The following is a 22,791-nucleotide window of genomic DNA, read 5'->3' on the forward strand; positions in this document are numbered from 1 at the left end:
GTTTTCTTCAGGATACATTTACTGAAATTTTTATTTTTATTTCTGCCTTTGAGGAAAGTGGTAACTCTCTGTGATAATCTATGATAACAATAAACATTTTTTGTGAGGATTCTGTAAGTTTTTCCTCATGTGCATCCCAGTATGTGCAACCCAGGCTGTATGCATTGACAAATCAATGGCAGCAACAAAACATGGGATTAGATTACAGTTCTATTTCCTGGCTTTGGACCTACATGACATATTTTTATTCAGCTTTCTAAACTTACCACAATGAAACCCTCATATAATAAGACATTGCTACACAAGACATTCTCTCTAAAATGTATTCTCAGGAAACAAGCAACAATAACAAAACCTCACTAAACTATAATTTAGAGAAAAAAAAACAATGGAAAAAAGGACATTATCCATTACCATAAGTTGTCTTATTACAATCACAATAAAGTTCATCCACAAGCCATCACGAATATAATGAAGTTATTGTGAAGAAAGCATTTGATGCAGTGAGAAATAATGTAAATGAGTCTTAAAAGTTCACTTTAAGTGGCACAACTATAGCTGTTCCTATTCACTGTTAACTGCCAGAACCTCTTTCAAAGATAAACTGAGGCCATACTCCTATCTGTAGTAAACAGAATAGTCCTCATTAAGCTAGATGAGCAAGGAAATCCTTTTTCCAGAGTTTCAAAGGGGAAGGGGAATAGCTCTTCTCCAAAAGTAATAATTGTTTCTAAAATAGTTTATATTTTGCAGGTGTCACATTACCATTTAATGAATAAATACAGTACTCTTTTTCAGTAATCATAATTACCAGATAAAACATTATACACTGCAGTTCAAATACAGGTTGCCTATTTAGTTATTTCTTTTTCCCTTGATTTTACTTTCATGAACACATGAGATTGTAACAGGCACTTCTGATCTAACATTGACCCAATAGCTAGAGAAATGATAAAATACTACAACATTTATGAAGATAGTGAAGATCACTAATGCCATCAATTGCTTTGATTCATATGCCATTATTTTCTTAACAAACAGAACCAGGCTGAAACGCATTCTACCATGACAGAATGCTGCGACGTCCATCTTCTTTCTCTCCATGTACCTTTCAGTACTTCTCTGGGATTTCCCATATGAAATATTCTATAGTCTTAATGAGTGTGGGGGTTTTGTTTCAGTGTTACTTACATACCATGATCTGGCAAAAGTTCTTCAATTAATTTGTGGTCCAGAATAATTTATAATGTTTTGGAAACAACATGAGATAACTACTCTATTTAAGTTTCCTTAAATGAAGTCAAACACAAAAAATAGGGTTTTTTTATATATATATATATACACACACACATGCACGTATATAAAAATCATAAAATAATACTGTAATATTTTATAAATAGGTTTTGAACTTATTCTGGTTAGAAGGATGTGTTTAAAGGTTAATCTGCTTCTTGACTTGAAGCATGTAGAACAATTCATTTTTGATTAAAAAAACTATGAGAAATGCCATTCAGATTGCCAATAACAGCTTTCATTAGAACTGTGCTAAATATGAAGTGGACTGATTATGTAAGCTAAGTGGCCCAAAGTTTAGCTACAAATGTTCTACAAAGCAAACCGGAAGTCACCAATATCATAAATGAAAACTTGTTGTTTACAATTTTTCTGGAAAGGGATTATTATCATGTTTTATGTCTCATATTTCAGCCATATCATAGTAGCAGAGTATACACTGTGATAAGTTGAAGAAAAAAATACGTGAAAATTATTTGATAATGAACAAGTATAAGCAGCTCCAGAGTGGAGTCAAGCTGGAGAAGAAAAAACAAAAAAAAATAAAAGCGGAAAGTAGGGAAATAAGGTACTCCAAAAGTATAAGGCCTGACCACTTTCAATATTATAGAGAAAGCAGTCAGGACAACTAATAATGTTTTAGCACACAGAACTCCAGGACACATTGGAGTACATACTCTCCAGTATAAACACTCCCTTACTTTATGATTTGACATATCAGTGGATTTCCCTGAACACACTGTAAACATACCTGAACTTCTGTATTGGCTATACCTGTATCTCTCAATTTCAGAGAGGACTTGAGCTGCCAAGATTGCTTTTTACCATGATTCATTGTCACTGTATGATTTATGCTCTTTATAATGCAAATTATTATGATGAAAAAAATCATTATTAACTTATATTAATAGCAATAAACTATACAACCCAGATAATGTAGTACTTTCTTTTACCCAAATGAATAGAGCAGCTTAGAACTTAGTGATGATCTCATAGAAAAAAGAAAAAGGAAAAAAAGAAGGGGTAGCCTGTTTTTAAATAGTAGGGATGATTCCCATTGATATTAAACATCACCATACGTTTAACCTGCTGGCATTTCAAATGATCAGAATTACAATACCGAAAATAAATACACTACTTACCTGTGTATACAGTTTTTAGATTCGAGATATGCCATACCAGAAGCAGCATCTAATGAAAATTTCACTAACTGTTTAGTTTTTAGCTCATCCTTCTTCTTTCTTAAAAAGGACAGGAAATCACCTCCTAGAGAAACAGACAGATGGACAATGAGATATGACAGATACAATACTCGCATTTATCTCTCATTAAGGACGCAAGACTGAAGAAGATGTGTTATGCTATCAGCTGCTCTCCTCAACCCATCAGTCTGAGGTTAGCCTAAGAAAAAGGAAAGAAAGCACTCTCACCAGGATGCGGTTTCCCTAGGCTCCCTTAAACATTAGGTGCATAAGTGTGAAAACTGCACAAAGCATGACAGCAGTTAAACAAATCTGTGTTTTTGTTATACCAAAAAATCTTCACAATGCACACTAAATGTACATTTATATGAAAATTGATGGCAAAACCAATTAGTTTTAATACTTTGTGATACATGCAGTTCTTCAATCACAGAGTGGTTGCTGCAAGGGTCTATTAAAACTGTGAATACAGTGATTAGTTTCTATTTGTAGGTTTAAGTACATTAAAGTACTTGATTTGTAATTGGTCATTGCAGTGATATTTCTCAAACTCCGAAGACAAAGGCCGAAGACGTCAGAAAGGTTACAAAGTGTTTCACTTCCCAAGCAATGTTAACTGCTTATTTGATGCTGCAATTAAAGGCAGTTAGCTATTCCCTAACCTGTATAAATCTATGTAAACAATTATTACTGTCACTTCACAGTTTTCTGTCTTGGAGGAACTAAGGTGCTGCCCTCTTAGGAGAGGAAGGCAACAGCCTGAAGGATTCCCAAAAGGCAATCTGTGTTTGCAAAAAAAGTTTCAGAAAAAGTGATTTAGGAAAAAGATAAACACAGGTGACATTATATAAACATTGTAATACCATGTTCTGATCGATATTATTTTAATAAAGGTCATACCTAAAATAAATTTAATTGTTGTAGGCAATGTCAAAAGATCATCGTGTAGCTTTTCAAGTCACAACATTACTTGCTAATTCATAGACAGTCATTGCTCCATTATTCCTTCTTTTCCACTTTGCACCAAACTGACTATAGCTATTCTTTCACACAAGAATGCATCATGGCACAATTTCATTTACTCTTTCTTAGCACAGTAAAAAGACTTTATATATTAAAATTTTTAGCTAGGATTTTCTTAGGAGGCCATACTTATATTTCATACTTTAAAAACTAAAATAAGAGGTTACGAAAGGAAAAAAAAAAGCCTGCTATTATAAAGCCCAACTTCTGAGGTCCTTCAAATATTAAGCTGGAGTAAACGTAAGAGGGATTAGCATCTTAATTGCCAACTGCTGCACTCTTTTATTTATTTATTTTGCCTAGGATCAGGGGTTTTTTTAGTACCAAGTATCTGGAGATGAAGGCTTAATAGGTCGTTCCTTCATGAAAACTCAGAGAAAATAAACACCTGATTAACCTCTAGATAAAAAACAGTTTCCATTTTGCTGGTTTCCTTTTTTGTAATCACAGAAATACTACAGAAAAATTGGAAACCACTGTATTTTCTTATTACTCTGACTTCCAATTAACTTGTTCAAGCAGATGGAACTAGAACAGATGAATAAGCTTATCTAATACACGCTTTCTTTAGTGACAGATTTCTTGCAATTCTTAATGTAACAGCTAAACGCAGTCAATTTAAAGTGCATACAGTCAATTTTCAGTTCTCAGGAGTAACAAAGCATTGCTTATAAACTGTATAAGCCAAAACGGGATAGTCTTAAGTATTTAAAACCAGACTAACAGAGCACACTATGAAAGTGCAAGGATGGCAGCAAAGGTGGGCGACCTTGTTCCCTGGCAGCGCGGCACGCTGCCGGTGCAGGCGGACACGGCGGGCTGGATAACCCGCCGATGGAAAACCGAGTTGCCTGGATGCCTGTGACGCTAATGCCAACTTGAAATGACTTCTGTTTTACAAGAGATGCAGTCACGTACAGGACGTTTCCAAAGTCTGATGGGATCAGTCGTGGGATACTGCATTTTAAGTTCTAATGAAAACTTGAAAGAACAGATACTATTGCAAACTGGAACAGGTAATGAGCACCCTTCCTTTAATCTGAGAGGTTATCGACCAGGTCCGGTCACTGGCAAGAAGCAGACCACGCCATTGAACTAGGGGCCATTTCTTCCACGTGTAAACAAAGTTATTCTGGTTATAGTAGAGAGTTAAAAATCATTTTAAAGCAATTCTCTCACACACACACCGCCAAATAAGCAATATCTGCATTCAGATCTGACTAGAATTATTTTGTTTATATATTGAGCACTCACTGCTCTGTATATAGGAATCATCTTTTAGTAAGTATGATTATATGTCTATATTAATGTAGAAGTATTAATTACTTCCAGTGTTGACAAATTGTGGCACTGCTTGTACAGGAACAGAAAATCAAGAGAACTTACAAAAAACTGCCAAGCAATCCTAAAAAAATACCAAGAATCAACCAATGTTCTCCAATATCGAAGGCTGAGAATTCCCAATATCTTACTGCAGGAAGCACTGAAAAAGCAGTTGACCTTAGTTTGATATACCAAAAAGAAAGAAGCCTTCTGACACAAATATATTAAAAAGGAATGAATTCAAAATAAGAAAGGTCTATTTATACCAAGTGTTATAACAACATCAGTGTGAGCTTAAACATTAATTGTAGGTATTGCTGGAAGTGAGGTTAAAACCTTTACGGCAACAGTAGAATTCTCGTTTTCAAGCAAAAACTGTTACTGCTAAATTGTCTTTCTTGAAATAAATCCTAACATTGTTAAATACTGGTGAAAAACAAAACATTCAGCTATCACTTAATTCTAACAGGCTTAAAAAAATGGAAATGGAACCCAACAGGATGTAAGACTATAAGTGCTGGGATATATGGCAATGATTTGGAAATTTTCTAATTTTATAAATTTTCATTTTTGGAAATGTCTTTACACTTGGAAATTTTCAAATAAAAACAGAGTATCAGCTGGAGTTTCAACACACATGTTTTATGAAACAGAACAAAGATAGAGAGGTATAAATGGAGTCCCGGGCAGTACAAACAGCAAGGAAAATAGGTACTCTTCCAGAAACTCTCAAATTAATACAACTTGTAATCAACTGAAAAACAACAAATCATCCAGTCAAAGTCATTTTAAAATAAAGCCCAGCATCCTACACAATGGAACTCTCCAAACTGGAATTAAAAATATGTATACAAAGTAGCTGCACAATGACTGCAGTGCATTTCATGTGAAAGATGAATAAAATCTGTAGTGAAACACAACTGTTACAGATTCCAGTCACAGGCATTACTTTTAATACTAGTAATTACCTAATTAATAATGATTTTTACTATCCCTTCTTTTCCTTCTCCTTACTGATTCCTGTTGTGAGGGTGTTACAAGGCAACCCTGAGAAGCTCAGAAAGAATGTTTGAAGTAGGTAGATTTGGATAATTTCTATCTTAGATAGAATTTGCTTAGCATGAGTAGCCGCACACTTGCTTAGCATAAGTAGCTAAATTTGCTGAAGCCTTAGGCCGCGCTCCTAGTTCGTTAAGAAAAGGCCTCAGAGCTGGTGCAGGCTGGAAAGATAAGGGAGTTACAAGCAGTCTGCATTCCTGTGCCCCACTCTCCAGAAGGGAGGATGCCAAGGCTGAGAAATAAGGCCTGTTTGGGTGCCAGGACCTTGGGAAGCAAAGCCTCCTCTCACTGTTGAAACAGTGTTAATTAAGGGGTCTGGATTATGTCCTCTTCGTCAGGACCTTGGGAGATAACGTCTACTGACCTAGCTGGGGCAGTGTTAATTGATCAGGACCTTGAGAAGCAGGGGTGGGACCCAGGGAATGAAGAAATCACTAACCAATCAGTGTACAAGGGAAAGTCGCAAATCTGGCAATTTGTTTGTATAAATGCTACCTGAAAAGTTGGGGGGGTGTGCTCGATTTGTGGGAGACCACCGAGCACCCAGGCTTGCGCAACTCTGAAATAAATAAATAAATGTCTCTCCTGAGTGTGTAATTATTGGCTCATTGCACACCGGGCAACGAATCCGCTTTTCGGACAACAGTTTTCTGGCACCCCAGATGGGACATCGCTGTAAAGCCTTGCCCGGATCGTCTTGCCAGTTCCGGCGGGGAGACACTGCTCATCGGACTCCAGCGCGCACCGACCGTTTTGTTCGGGGACTCCGTGAGCACCCTCCCCGGTCGGAACAGGTAAGCGACTCAAAGGTGCAACGCAGTAATTATTAAGAGACATTGCATAAAGGGTATGATACAAGGGTAATTGGTTGTGGTAACCAAAGGTAAGCTTTGTACACGTTTGGACAGTGACGACTGGAGTGTACGAAAGCGTAATTGGTAAGAACGTTCTTTTAAGGGTGGTAATATGGGAACAGGACAATCTGTGGGGGTATCCTCCTGTTCTCCTTTAGGATGCATCCTGAAACACTGGAGAAAGTTTGGTGGGAATCCTTTAACAAGGAGAAAATTAAAGGAATACTGTACTCAGTGGTGGCCAATGTATAAACTGGAGGATGAGGAAAAATGGCCAGAAATGGGAACGCTAAACTATAATACAATCTTGCAACTTATGTTGTTTTGCAGAAGACAGAACAAATGGGATGAGGTCCCATATGTAGATTTGTTCTTCTCTCTGAGAAATGATCATGAAACTAGAAAAAAAATGTAAGCTGTTGATCTCTGATTCAAATGTGTTAATGATGATGGGAAACAAAGAGAAAATGTCTCGGTGTTGCTCTGCTTGTAGCATTGGGAAAAGATGTTTAAAAGCGGGTGATGAGGAAGAGGATGTACAATTATTGGTCTCTCCTGAAAGAGATCAAGATAGTGTTAATAGCAGAAATAAGGGAAGTGAGGCATGTAGCCCGATTGCAGGCAGAACTCGGGCTACTCGGGCTCAACAAAATCCCGTGATTCAGGCCCTGCTGCGTCAAGCAGTCGGACCAGACGGGATGCCTGTGTATGTGAAGGTCCCTTTGTCAACTACAGATTTAATGAATTGGAAGGAGTCTGCCGGGTCGTACCGAGAAAATCCAGAAAAGATGTATCAATCCTTTAAAATGATAATTGAAAATCATAATCCAGATTGGCAGGATTTACAGGTGCTTTTAAATACTTTGCTTTCACCTGAGGAGAAAAGAATGGTATTAGATAAAGCTCAAGAGGAAAATGAAAGGCAAAGTGCCAAAGACGGACCAGACCGTTTTATGCCGACCCGGGAACCGGGTTGGGATCAAAACACAGGGGCAGGCAGGTTAATGACTAAACAGTACCAACAGTTAATACTATATGGGGTAAAGCATGGAGTGCCTAGGCCCAAAAATATTGCAAAACTATATCAAGTCGCACAGGGTAAGACTGAGGATCCCTCTGCATTTTACGAGCAGTTATGTGAAACTGCCCGAAAATGGACAGACTTGGATCCCGAGGACGAAGCAAATAAAATAACTTTTACTACATTATTTGTAGGACAATCAGCACCAGATATAAGGAGAAAGCTTCAGAAAGTAGATGGTATGTCGGGGATGTCGATATCGCAATTAATAGAAATTGCAGATAAGGTGTACAATAATAGGGAAGAAGTGGAGAGAAAGGAAAAACAAAAGGAGAAACTGAAAGATAAGAGGCAAAATGCTGCAATCTTGGCAGCTGCATTTGCCCAAGCATAAACTCCCTCTCAGGGAAGGAGTTTTCCGAAAGGACAAGGACGTAGAAGAGGGTATAGAGTAAGAGGGAATTTGGGAGATGGAATTCCGCTAAGGAGAGATCAGTGTGCAATTTGCAGGGGGAAGGGGCACTGGAAAAATGAGTGCCCGAAGAGACAAACAGATCATTGGAAACCTGAGTCTGCATCTGTTCCAGAGGCAGATTTGCTCATGATTGGTACAGAGGATTCAGACTGACAGGGACCGGGGGTTGAGGAATTGGATTCCCCAGCCGAACCCCTGGTTTCAGTAAAGCTGGGGAACGAAACAGTTAAATTTTTAGTAGACACTGGAGCAGCATACTCAGTACTAAATAGCTGTAAGGGACCAATGAGTAAATTCTCTATGCCAGTAATTGGGGCCACGGGAAAGCGAGAGGTTAAACCTTTCTGTCAACCAATTAAATGTGAAATAGGAAATAAAGTGTTAACACATGAATTCTTGTACATGCCAGAATGCCCATTACCCCTAATGGGGAGGGATTTACTGAATAAACTGGGGGCACAGATAACCTTTGATCAAAACAAAGTTAAGGTGCACATTCCACAAAGTAACGCCTGGAAGGCACAAGCATATATGTTGCAGAAAGCACTGGATTCCGAACAGGTGGAGGATGGACCAAGTGAAATTCCCTCTGAAGTAATGGACGCAGTAATCCCTTTTGTGTGGGCAACGGAGAAACCTGGAAGAGCCAGATGTGCAGAACCGGTAAAGGTGAAATTAAAACAAGGAGCTAAACCGGTAAGGTGAAAACAGTATCCCATGAAGTTAGAGGCCCGTGTTGGACTGGAGCCTATGATTAATAATTTCTTAAAGTATGGACTGCTGCGAGAATGTCAATCCGAGTCCTGCCTGTAAAAAAAAAAAAAAAAAAAAAAAAAAAAAAAAAAACTACATGAGAGAGGGCACCAGGCTTTGGGAGTGCTTGTACAGACTTTAGGAAATTGGAAAAGACCTGTGGCTTATTTTTCAAGACAGCTGGATAAAGTGAGTGCAGGGTGGCCAGGATGCCTCAGAGCAGTTGCAGCTGCTGTGCTGTTAATACAAGAGGCACAAAAATTGACGTTGGGACAAAAAGTGACTGTTTATGTGCCACATGCTGTTGCAGCAGTTTTAGAACAAAAAGGGCATCACTGGTTATCCCCGAGTAGGATGGTGCAGTACCAGGCAGTGATACTTGAGCAAGAAGATGTAACCATGAAGGTGTATAATACCCTTAATCTGGCATCTTTATTACCATTTCATGAAGGGGGAGGTTGGCTCATGACTGTCTGCAAACTATTGAGCGAGTATATTCCAGCCGTCCAGATTTGAGAGATGTTCCATTGCAGAATCCAGACTGCGAATTATTTACCAATGGGAGCAGATTTATAATAAAGGGAGAAAGAAGGGCTGGATACGCTGTTGTCACTTTGGAAGGAGAAATCGAAGCAAGATCACTACCAGCAAATACATCAGCCCAGAAAGCAGAACTGATTGCTTTAGCCCGGGCTCTGGAATTATCAGAGGGAAAATGGACTAATGTGTTTCAGAAGAAGCCCCCCCCCAGGGGAAGTAGAAAGGGGCTTTATGCCCAGGGATTACTGGCAAATTGATTTTTCTGAATTACCAAAATGTAATGGATATAAATATTTGTTGGTAATTGTTGACACCTTTTCAGGATGGCCTGAAGCTTTCCCGTGTTGTACCAATAAGGCCAGGGAGGTAGTAAAAATGTTATTAAAAGAAATTATACCAAGATTTGGGGTACCAGAAGGGTTTTCTTCAGATAGAGGACCTCATTTTATAGCAGAAATAGTACAGCAAATCTCAAAAATACTACAAATTAAATGGGACTTACCTACCCCCTGGAGGCCACAATCCAGTGGAAAAGTGGAAAGAATGAATCAAACAATTAAGAGACAGGTAGGAAAATTGTGTCAGGAGACTCAGATGAAATGGACTGATGTTTTACCTCTGGCATTATTAAGAATCAGAATAACCCCAAGGGTTAGGGAGAAAGTTAGTCCATTTGAGATTCTGTATGGTAAACCTTACACTGTAAATTTAACTGGAAATGAAATTCAAATGCATGTTAAGGGCGATCAAATTTTAAGTGATTATCTCTTGTCTATGGCAAAGGTTCTTACTTCTCTCCGTAGGTACATCCAGTTAAGATCTCCTGTACTTTTAGATTCACCTGTACATTCATTCCAGCCGGGAGATCAAGTGTATCTTCGGACCTGGAAGGACGAGCCGTTGGTAGAAAAGTGGAGGGGACCGTATCTTGTACTGCTAACAACAAATACTGCTGTGAAACTGCAGGGAATTGATTCCTGGATCCACTACACCCGAGTGAAAGCAGTACCTCGAGAGACGTGGAAAGCTGAACAAGTTCAACCTTTAAAGTTAAAAATATATAAAGATATATGAGTTGTATTGAAAGCGAATCGGTTTTAAATTTAGATTGTATTCAGGAAAGAATTGCTTTAATCTGTTTGTTAGGAATAGGGTTAATATTGTTGTTATGGTATCTATGGTATCTGTGTAAAAATGATGTTCTCCCAAATAACCAGGAGAGAAATGTGGTGGTTAGTTTTTCTAAGTTACCTGAGCCAAACAATTAAAGGGAATCAGGAAGGATTTTGGAGCCATAATCTCCATTTGGAAGTAATTACGAAATCTATGAAGATAATTAACCAGAAGGATTGCTGGGTGTGTACCCACTTCCCTGAACATTCTAACAAGGGCTTCCCCCTAATTGGAGTGCCTCTTAATTTTTCCTTTATGGAATTTATGAAACAGATAAGAAATGATAGTGATCAAACGAAATATAATGAAACAACCGAACAGGAATGGGAAGTCCAGAGTGTGACAGGAGATTATTACCAATGTATCCGAAGATGTAATAATAGTAATAGATGGTGGGAAAAAAAACTGTACCCTATGGAAAGCAACCGATCAACTGTACTGGAGCCATTAAGGTGGGAGGTTATAAAAATTGCTCTCATATACCTGAAATAGGTTATAAGTGGCCAAGTAAGGAACTAAATGGGTGGCATGTTCCGAAAGGTAGTGGATGGTATTGGTTGTGTGGGAACAAGGCACGAAAAGTGCTACCTCCTAATTGGTCAGGGGCATGTACTTTAGGGGCAATAATCCCTAATGTTACTATAAGAAAAGAACTGAGTAATAAATATCAAAAATCCTGGCTAAGAACATTCATGAGGAGACAAAAGAGGGTCAATAATCCTTTAATAGATCGACCTACTAGGTTTCAGTCATTCGTAAGGTGGCTGTTTCCACAATTGGGAGTGAGTGAACTTGAAAAAGCAATAGTAAATATTTCAGCAGTTATTGAAAAAATAGGGAATAAAACCTCTGATGCCATTGCAGCTTTACAAGAGGAGGTTTCAGAAATTGCTAAAATAAGTACCCAAAACTGAATGGCTCTAGATATGTTATTGGCATCTCAGGGAGGAGTATGTACAGTAATAAATACTAGTTGCTGTGTATATGTGGATCAAAGCGGGAGAATTTCTACCGATCTAAATGAAATCTGGAAGCAGACTGAAATCTTACATGAGGTTCAGAAAGATGATACTTCTTTCGGATTTGAAGAAATATGGAAATGGTTGACTTCCTGGTTCCCTGATGTGAGCTCATGGGTTAAAAAATGTTTAATAATTTTAGGATTGGTGTTAGTAGTTTTTGTATGCGTTTATGTAGTGATTCAATGTATTTCTAAGTGTTATATGAAACTAATATGGGAAAGATTTTAAAAGAGTGAGACTAATATGAAAATGATCATATAAGTCTCAAAGGGGGGAATTGTTACAAGGCAACCCTGAGAAGCTCAGAAAGAATGTTTGAAGTAGGTAGATTTGGATAATTTCTATCTTAGATAGAATTTGCTTAGCATGAGTAGCCGCACACTTGCTTAGCATAAGTAGCTAAATTTGCTGAAGCCTTAGGCCGCGCTCCTAGTTCGTTAAGAAAAGGCCTCAGAGCTGGTGCAGGCTGGAAAGATAAGGGAGTTACAAGCAGTCTGCATTCCTGTGCCCCACTCTCCAGAAGGGAGGATGCCAAGGCTGAGAAATAAGGCCTGTTTGGGTGCCAGGACCTTGGGAAGCAAAGCCTCCTCTCACTGTTGAAACAGTGTTAATTAAGGGGTCTGGATTATGTCCTCTTCGTCAGGACCTTGGGAGATAACGTCTACTGACCTAGCTGGGGCAGTGTTAATTGATCAGGACCTTGAGAAGCAGGGGTGGGACCCAGGGAATGAAGAAATCACTAACCAATCAGTGTACAAGGGAAAGTCGCAAATCTGGCAATTTGTTTGTATAAATGCTACCTGAAAAGTTGGGGGGGTGTGCTCGATTTGTGGGAGACCACCGAGCACCCAGGCTTGCGCAACTCTGAAATAAATAAATAAATGTCTCTCCTGAGTGTGTAATTATTGGCTCATTGCACACCGGGCAACGAATCCGCTTTTCGGACAACAAGGGCTCAACTGCTTTGTTTGCTGAACCATCTCTAAAGTTAGACTTCAAACCCTTACAGAAGGGTTTACTTTGTTTACTTTCTAAAGGGTCATAAGGATCTCCAGAGGAGATTCCTGCTCAGATGGAATAAAAGCAATTTAAATATATTCTGCATTGCAGCTTCAGCCCATCCCTTTCCCCTTGTTAGGTGCCTTTAAGAAAACAGTAGCTTAAAACCACAAAATCATCGGGAGGATAAGTGCAAGTGCCTTTTTTTCAGTTTGTTTAGGTCTGGAATTTTGTAATTCGTAGGCGGTTATCTTCTGCGTCAAGGATTTGCGGACTGGAATGTGTGCGCCACTAGAGCCACGCTAACCGCTTCAAAGTGATACCTAGAAGCTATCGTGGCCTGTGACAATATCCTCCTCCTTCCATGCCACCAACACTACTGCAGGTGGCCATTTTCAGCAAAATTAATGAAGTATGATGATTTTAAGAAAGAAAAAAAAAAGGCAGACTCATGCATGATAATCCAGATGAAGCAGTAGAAATGCATATGGAGATATTAAAATTTGGAAACTGCAGTGCCTCTGCTGTCTTTTCACTAAATTATACCTCAATCAAGATATTTTTGATATTTAACAAATATTCAAAATATTTGTCATGTGTCAGAAGAGTGCATGTGCAACAAATGAAGCACCAAAGTTCAGCTTGCATGACCAGTCGTGTGATCAGATGCAAGCGACAGGACACGTTTCATTTCCAAGCACATGTGCATTCCCATCACTTAAGTACATTAATCATAGGATTAGGGAGGATGCCCGAATTTTGGTGATGCGATGGAGGGACACTTCAGGGCCCATGAGGATGGGGCTCCAGGCCACCAGAGTCCTACCTGGCTCGCAATCCACTCCAACCTCATGGCTTGTTCGGCTGAAGCAGACCGAGGTGTCGTGGCACAGGCTGCTCCATCTCCTGCCCTTAACGCAAGACCCACCTTTCCCTCCAGATGCCCTCCGAAACTGAGCCCCAGCGTTCTCCTCCCATGCAACGTTAAGGATAAAACAGCAACTCTGCCACACTGAGGCTCTTCTTTTGTGCCACTGTAAATTCATTTTTCTCCTGAGATTTGTACATAAAGTTTTGTCTTTTCATACTACCATGCTAAGAATCCTGTTTTGTGTCAAGTCTCATTTCACACAGAGAACTCAGGACTTGTGATTTAAATGACGACTCTTTTTCTGCAATAACAATGTAACCTGAACTTCACTGAGGTACAAATGAACAGGCCAAAGCAGGAGGGGGAGAAAAAAAGTGAGTGGCAAAACCATGATCAAAACATAATCAAAAATATCTTCTCAATTATAAGCACACTAAAATATAATACTGAACTAGAGATAAACAGGGAAAAAATTCTTTAAAAGATGACTGTGCCTCAAAATGCATGTAAGTTATCTTGTATAAATCAGTTACTGCTGTTCACAAAAACTGTTCTCAGGTAACCAGCTAGCAAAGACAATGAGGCATCAAGGTAAACAAGAAGATACTTAAGTATTCAAAAATATAGATATAATAAACCAACACTGTATCACATTTTCCAAATAAGATGATGGAGCTAAAATTATATATGCTTTTGCACTGAACTGCTCCAAAAATAAACATTAAGTGACCGCTTTATTGCCAGGTATCTATTTATGCAACTATCTCACAATACTATTTATTTTGTGGTCATAACATTTAATTAACTCTTTCCCATGACTTAATGCTTATAGGTACAGCAGTAGATCTCCTGTTGGCCACCCTCTGTTGCTATGCCAGTTCACCAACAGCTAGCTACCAGCACTGCCAGCTACCACATAATTTAACCAACATAAAGTTCATCAAATCCAAAACTGGGTTACATGTAAAGGAATTGTTAGATACCTCCTTTGAGGCCAAAAAAGCAGCTAAAAGTACGTAAGAGCTAATCTACTGTAACAGAGAATACAGCTGTAAAATTTAGTAGTAACTAGACATTACAACAGCAATCTCAGAAAAAGAAATTAAGACAGTAAGCCAAATTTCTTTTAAAAGAAAAATTAAGCAAGATACAGTAAAAACAGTTGTCTCTTGACATTTAAGAAAATACTATTTTACACATAACAAATGCTCCATATAACAATCCATAACAAAAGGGTTCCAGTGCTTGTTAGGGTATTCCTGTCTAAGCAGGATGGAGGCAGTTATGAGGCAGATTAAATTTACAATGTTTTTTTTTTAATCAGGAAGTTTGCTTTGTTAAAAGTATAATGTGAATGCAATGCAACTGTTAATTTCTAGTCTTTGTGATTTACAAATCACAATTTCTATTATACCATAACAAGGAATCACTATAACAGGATTTTGCTATTAATTGCTTATTCCCTTCTGTTTTATCAGATTATATGAACCTTCATGACCTACAAATATACCGATCCCCCATAACCCACTTGTCAATCCAAGAATTCCAGGGATGTACAAACTAACCATCATATAGCTGAGATTATGCAACAAAATAGTTTTTCTCTTCTGCACAGTTTTGAAAAATGTAATTCACACCTCCAGGTGTGAATTTTATTTTTGATATTCCATCAATAGTGCCTTGGAAGGTTTAATGTAAAAAGTTCAATGTAATGATTTCGTACATTCTTCTAAATGAGAATAAAAATTTGTGACTTTAGATTGAAAAATTTAAATTATCTTATACATTCCTAATACGCCAAGGCAATCAGATTAAGATCCTAATTTTTATCAGCTCATTTTTGAACAGGATGGAAAGCTGCTCAGTTTCACATATTAGAATGTGTCAAACTGGTAGTGTATGAGCCTGTAACTTCTCCATACAAACATAACTTGAGGAGGTGATTTAGACTTGCTAATCTATCTTCAGTTTTTGGCATGCACTATGTGAATTTCTATAGTTTTGAGCAAAAATAGCACAGATGCCTAAATGCCTAAAGCTATATACAGTGTATTTTATGCCTATCATCTAAACAAATTTTTAATAAAATTACCCTAGTCTGTATCAGAGTCACAGTATGGAATAAAGTCTCAAAGGGCAAGTTTTTGTTAGTAGTTCTGTCTTCCGGTATCTGTCATTGAATAGAGGTCAAGAAAATGTTTTTTAAATACTCTTTTCGACCTTGATGTGAAAAGCACTACTAGCTGCAGACATATTAACAAAAAAAAAAGTAAAGTGATTTATATTTTTTATATTCTGTACAAGGTGTATTACGTCATTTCAGGTTAAATCTGATTATCCTCATCATTAGGACACAAATATAGGCTTAGCTATCTGTCCTTTAACTAACAGAATTACAATGCTAGTAAATTCTGACTTTTACAATCTACTGTGGCCAATATTTGAGCTATTCATCTTCACAAGAAACCATCCACATGAATAGCATCAAAGACGAGTTAAGAGGATTTCACCACAAACCCTTCAGTATGCAACTCCAGCTATGTGATATCTTTATGTGCTTCTTAAAACTAGTTTTAATATAAAAGGGAGTAATTTGCTATTTGCAGCACATAGTGTCAGAACGTAATCTCCAATATAATAGCTGTTGATAAAAATGAAATAAACAGACCAATTAGACAGACTATGAAACAACTGCAACAAAACTAGATGACTTCATATTAGAAAGTAATACTTTTTCTTATGCATGGAATTTCCATTGCATTCTGCATAGCTACCTGTTATTCCAGTTAATGGCACACGACACTACCAGAAAATGAGTTCTGCCCCAACAGCTATAAGTGCTACAGAAATAATTAGACCATAACAACACCACCACCAAGCAGAAATCAACTAGCAGTTTTGGATTTACAAAAGGATAAATAACAGGACTGGAGTGTTTGCCTAATAAAACAGCATTATTTTATTAAGTAGACAACAATTTGTAGTACTCAAGCAGGAAGCTCCACTTAGAGCAGCCTGCTATAACTGGATTCATCCAAAAACAGCCTTTCATGTATTTCACTGTGAAAGTGAAATATTTCTCATTATATACAGAAATTTTAAGAGAATACAAATAGTGGTGGCCATACTTTATACTATAAAATATACTATACTGTATACTACAGATTTTCTGCTATACTTTATGTAATATTTATGGCAATATAACATTAGCGTGACAAACAAAAAGAAGCTACCATTTTCGACATCTATGACCTATGAGAAGAAACCAAAAACCGTGAAACTGCAATTAAATATGCTATATCAGTTTACAAAATACTTCACTTTGCTAGTATCTGACTGATGGCATATATGATTGACTATAAGCATGTACTTCAGTGTTCTCCTGTGCTAGTGCTTAAAATGGTACCTATCCACTTGTTTGAGGCTCCATGATTCAGTATTCATAAATGTTTTATAAATTATAATAACATTAAAATATTTTTTACCTGCACTTGGAAGAATTTATAAATTTGAGGATTCAGTCTTTTGACTGTCAAAATTCATATTTTCTTTGTTGCCTAGTACTATAATCCCATGTGCATTATCAACAGAATAAATCCAGACACAGCTACTTAAAACTATTGATTTTAAATATTAAAAATGCATCTGCAGTAATTCTGGTAAATGGTTTTTTAAAAACAAATAAGCAGCTATTTCACAAACTATTAAAAATTTAAGTGTTTAGAAATGCTTAATTCTCACTTTCCTCAAAATACAGTTTCACTTTTTTCACACAAAATAGAATTTCACTTTTCAAGTAATGGAACATTTGTGTGCAATGCAGTTACTTTCAGCAATTATTTTGTTTTACATAGGTAGTAATGGAAACTGTAAATAAACCCCAGGTTTTTCAACTACTTATAGAGATAAATAATCGTGCTACTGCTGCAAAATCCAGTTAAAACTTAATTTCTCCTGTTAAACCACATAAAAATTGCTACAATCACATAAAGTTTTGCAATAGTAATTAACACCTGTATAAATGAAGTAGGAATGGAAAAGCATGTGTGTGAAAGCAAAGATGAAAGAAGAGATCAAAAGAGCGACAGCCAAGAGCCTGATTAGCAGCAGTAAAGCAGGGAACTTGGAGAAGATGTTCCTGGCACCGAGACCACGGTGCAGGCGACTTGGCAGCAGCAGGCCAGTGCTCTGAGAAGCCCACAGCACAGATCACTCGTCAGCACGAGCTCTGCGCTCTGATGAAATGAAGATGACGACAACTTTACAACACATTCCACGTGCCGTTTCTCTGCCTGTTATTCTAACAGGAACACAGACTCTTGCCATAAGATACTCAAATGAGGAAAAAATTGGCAAGGGTCAGCAACCTTGCCTCAGATTTAAGGTGGGTCAAGTAAGCCACATTCTGACGCCAATGACCAGACCACAATAACCAATGATTCCCAAAGGCATAAAGGCCTGTCCAAAAACCAGTGTGTCATTACCAGTCAAGAGGAACCAAGAAATCACAGCGAGAACTCTAGAGCCAGCACCTTTTCTCCTCCAGGCTGCACAAAATAATCATGCCGAGACAACGGGGACACTGTGTCTTGGTATTGTGGCAGTGAGGACCTGGCAGTATGAGTGGGCAGATACAACTTACCTAAGAAATTAACTAAAATGAAAATCACCTTCCCCGTCCATGAAGCCTTCCACTGAGATTTGTTACACTAATTCCTACAAATTGGACTATGTTAAAAAAAAAAATCAGTATCCTTGAAAGAGATTTTGAGCAAGAAAGTAATGATGATCCATGTGAAACAGCACACACATGTAGAACACTTTTTAATCTAAAGAAAAAAATGAACATTTCTCTCTAAATGCAGACACGTTAAAAATAATAGATATTTTTACTTAGAAATTGTTTTAGGTAAAGCAAAAAGTAGTAAGATAAAGGAATATCTACAAACAAAACTAAAGAAACAACATTGCACACAGAAGTGCTTGTCAGCTGCTAAATTTTTATGTTTGGTTGCTTTCATTCAGACTTAGAACAGACTGTCCAGTTGCTTTGTCTACTTGCTGATGGATGAAACAGGCATTTATTTTTGTACAGGCTTGCTACAAAACACAGCATCATCAAAGCCTAAAATATATGAAAAGATAAAAATTAAATTCTAATCTCAAATATTACAATAAAAAAGACTCTATAGCAGGGCCTCAGAGAGAAGCTCTGAGCTGAAAGGAATTTTTAATGTCATCATCCTTTGCCCAGCTGAGGAATCCGACTGTTCCCCTCTTCTCTTCACGCCCTCACAGGTGCAAAGCAGGCAGCAAACAGGAGGAAGGCAGAGCCACACATGAACATATAATACTAAGGAAAGAGGAGGAAGAAGGGTTGGGATGTAGGGGAGGTTACAAGAGGGCTGGGGAGGAGAGGATGAAGTGGGACATAGTCATGGTGAGCTGATTCATAGTTGGGTGTGACATGTTCAACAGGAGAGAAGGGGGCAGAGGCAGAAGTTTGGCAGGTTGCAGAGGGGTAGAAACAAATTAAAATGGAGTAAGAGCTGCAGTGAGTAAGCCAAGATGGACCAAAGCCAACCACAGACAGAATAGCATGAACAGGGTGCAGAGGTAGCCCCAGACTCTTGTTCAGGAATGGCTTATGAGATCCTGTTATAGGCACTGTGAGGATGGCTGTGCTGTTTCGGAGCGTGCCTGGGAGCCAGCATAGCTGCATTCATGCAATGCTGCACCTGAGCTAATAAAACCTGTCACCTCTGAATTGTTTCTGCATCAATGGCATAGACAATTTGCATCCCAAATGATTCAGTCCAAATCACAAAAGGTTACGTTATCCAGCTGCAAAGATGGATGTGATGACCTTGCTGAATTCCACCTTGAAAGCTAGTTAGTATGTCTAGGCGTAAGCTGAACAGACGTAGCTGAAACCTGAATTCAGTGAAAAATTCAGACAGCCTTCTTGTACTGTCAGATTACTGGATGTTTTCATAGCACTTTATAAGTATGAGCATAGCTCTACCTGTTTGCAGCTGCAAGGGTACAACAAATCTATTCCAATGTATGTCAGCATTAGCCTAAATAAAACATGGAATACAAACTCAGTATCCAACTGAGTGGGAGGGTAGGGGAGGTTGTTTTTTTGAAAGCATGCATCTGTTATTAAATAGGAATTCTACAGCTGTATCAGAAAGGCATGCAATTCCAGAGTAAAGTTTACAATGCACTTAATATCACAGGGAAAACCCGAGAAATGTCCACTAGGGGAAAAAAAAAAAAATCACACTCCGAGCAGGTAATTGATAGAATACATTAAATGAGGCCATAGAACAGATTTGGAGAAGAGAAACAAATACTGAAAAAATATTCAGAATTACACAAAGTAAGGATCTGGTAAGCAACAAAAACCTAGTTATTAAAGGTTGTCTCATAATATATATATGCTAGAGGAAGCTAAATTGAGACTAAAAAGAGGCAAGCCAGAATACTGAATGCCTATTTTTGAATGCCTGACTTCTCAAAATGAAAGCTCTATTAAGATGGGATGTGACAGAAGGGTATCCTAGCTTCTCCTTTTCCTTCCCTTACTGTAGTTTTAAGACTAACAGTGTGGGATAAAGCACAAAAACCCATGGCGGGGGGGGGGGGGCAGAGAGAAAAGAACAATGCATACACTGACCTGGAAGAAATGAGCAAAATGTCCAACTTTTTTGATTGATGTGGCCTCAGAGAGAAGTTATGTGCTTCCTTAAACAGTAGTATAGATCATATATTAAAAACAGTCCTCACATTTGAGAACCATCCCTGACAAAGGCTTATTTATATGAGGAAACTCCTGCCCTAAAAGCTACAGACTGCAATCATAGAGTGTCAAATACGGAGCTGAACAATACCCTCACTGAACAATTTTAAGACTAATATATCCCACCTTAAACGGATTCATTTTCGGTCAGATTAAGTCTTTAATCAAGTCCACAAGACAACTCCACAAACTCAAGGGCCTATTCTAACTTCAAGCATTTGGCAAACTTCAACATATGGATTCTCCATAAAGACACCTGGGATTTCTTTCTCCCCCCAAATCATTAGTATCTCTCATTTCACTTTAACTTCTTCTTGTCTTTTTAGGATAAACTGAGTATGTAAAACACATTACAATAGATTACTAAGAGTTACTGTATTAACTTATGTAATCATACAGAATTCATATTTTTTAGATTAGAAAATATCAGAAAAATCTCTCAAATACCATCTTTGCAACAAACCTTATCAGACCTGCTTATCTGACATTCCTTTATAAAGTGGTAAGAAAAAAAAGATGACTATTACAGAGAAAAAAACTTACTGAAACCTGTATCATTATCAGATTTTTTCACAGTACTAACAGGTTCCAATAGTCTAGTCTGTCTAACAAGAATTTTTGAAAGGTATGAAAATTTTGGTCAGTATACACTAACTGGCGAGTTGCACTCTGCTTTTTCGGGAGCTGATCTGTATCATTTCCGCTCCTTCAATGGTTACCCTGGCAATTTTAGGGGGTTGAGGGAAGGGGGGGAAGAGAGGGAGAATAATTTTTGGGGGGGGGGGTTCAAAATTCCTTTATTATTATTTTTTTAATTCTCATCTTAAGCTCCTGAAAGGCCATTTTGTGTCACACCTCTTCTATACACGTAACTCTCAATGTATATATGAAGGACAGTGTTGCTGCTACATATATCTTAGGTTCTGTTTGTAAGTGACAAGTAGTATTTTAATTAGTTTAAGATTTTTATCAATTAGAGAAACAGCTGTTAGACAGCAGTCCAAATAATGTAATTAATAATTTCCTAAACAAGAAGCACATACCTCCCAAATAATGCTCTTTAGAACACTGACCAAGGATTTCTTATTAGTAGGTAACCACTACCACCTACTGAAGTATTTATTCGTGGTATGTGTGTCATGAGAAATAAGAAGAAACAGCTGACAGAACATTCTGTATTCAAAGAAAAAATTATTAACAAAGAGTAACAAAGAAAAGCAAGTTCTGTCTTTTCAGGCCTTCTCCTTTCTCAGTCAATTTAAGGGACTGCTTTTTTCATTAAATGCTGCCTGAGAAGCTAGAAGGAATAGAGAGATATCATACCAACAAGCTCTAGAAAAAGATGCTGCAGCCTGGTTACAGAATGTGCCTCTCCTTCCCCCTTGCAGCGGTTCCCGCAGGATGAGCCAGGACAAGCCGGAGAGGAGAGGAGAGGAGATGAGCCCTGCCTCAGACAGCCCCCCAACAGAGGAGGGATGGAATGCATTTTTCCACACATGCATCCCTTAAAGTAAAGAGAAGTTACAATACACACACACAAGATTAAGATATTTCCTTCATTTTTTGATCGATGATAGGCAGGGAAAAAGATAACACAGCCTTTCTCTATTAATCTACTGTGAATTGACACTGGGTGGATGTGTGAAGTTAGTTCAAAATTGGCATCAGCCACCTTAGAAGAAACTGAAATGTAAGCAAGTGATGGGTTTTTTTCATTAACATACATAATTTCTGATCTACCTTTTCACTTTGGTTATATATCTGCAGCATGCTCTGCTATCTTATTTATTTTTCTCGGTTACTCACTGCTATGCTGACTTTCTCCCGTTTTCTTTATCAAAGTGATCCTTTCTTTAAGAAGCATGTCACTTGTTATGTTCCCTAAAGACACACAAAAATTAAAGGAGCTACCTATAAAAGATAATTATCTTTGACAATTCCTTTATTTCTCTATCTCATTAACAACATCTGGGATGTTTTTGTCTCTAACAACGGATGCACAGATGCTTAAGTACATGTTTGCCACTTTCTGTACTGCTTTCAATGATGACTTTATCCAGATGCACAGGCCTCAATTCCTTTCACATTTGGGACAATGGAAAACAAACAAACAGAGCTTGCTCTTCAGAGAAAGTCAGTGACAGAATCACCTCTCTAAACGAAGTGCTAAGTTTCCAAAGCAATTTTTAACACCTGAACAAAGTAAGGATCTGAATTGAAATCTGAATCTGAAATGAAAAGCAGATTTAGCCACTGCTGAAACACTGAAACCCACATCAAAGCAATCTTAAAAGACACAGTAAGCAGGATACAGTATACATGCATTTAGAAAAACAAACACAGTAGGAAAATCATTAACATTAAACAGAACACAAAAA

The 22,791-nt window shown here is 37.9% G+C and overlaps 1 protein-coding gene across 8 annotated transcripts in view; it reads right to left on the reverse strand.

Moving 5' to 3' along the window:
- LOC112995243 (tyrosine-protein kinase Fer) overlaps window positions 1-22,791 on the reverse strand; it is a 190,532-nt gene that overhangs the window by 44,198 nt on the left and 123,543 nt on the right. For all 8 annotated transcript variants that reach the window (XM_064500181.1, XM_064500180.1, XM_064500179.1 and 5 more), the window contains one exon: window positions 2,436-2,559. In XM_064500181.1, the coding sequence (XP_064356251.1) occupies window positions 2,436-2,559 (124 nt within the window). The remainder of the gene's footprint in view (window positions 1-2,435; window positions 2,560-22,791) is intronic.

This window comes from Dromaius novaehollandiae, chromosome W, assembly GCF_036370855.1.
Source record: "Dromaius novaehollandiae isolate bDroNov1 chromosome W, bDroNov1.hap1, whole genome shotgun sequence".
Classification (NCBI taxonomy): domain Eukaryota; kingdom Metazoa; phylum Chordata; class Aves; order Casuariiformes; family Dromaiidae; genus Dromaius; species Dromaius novaehollandiae.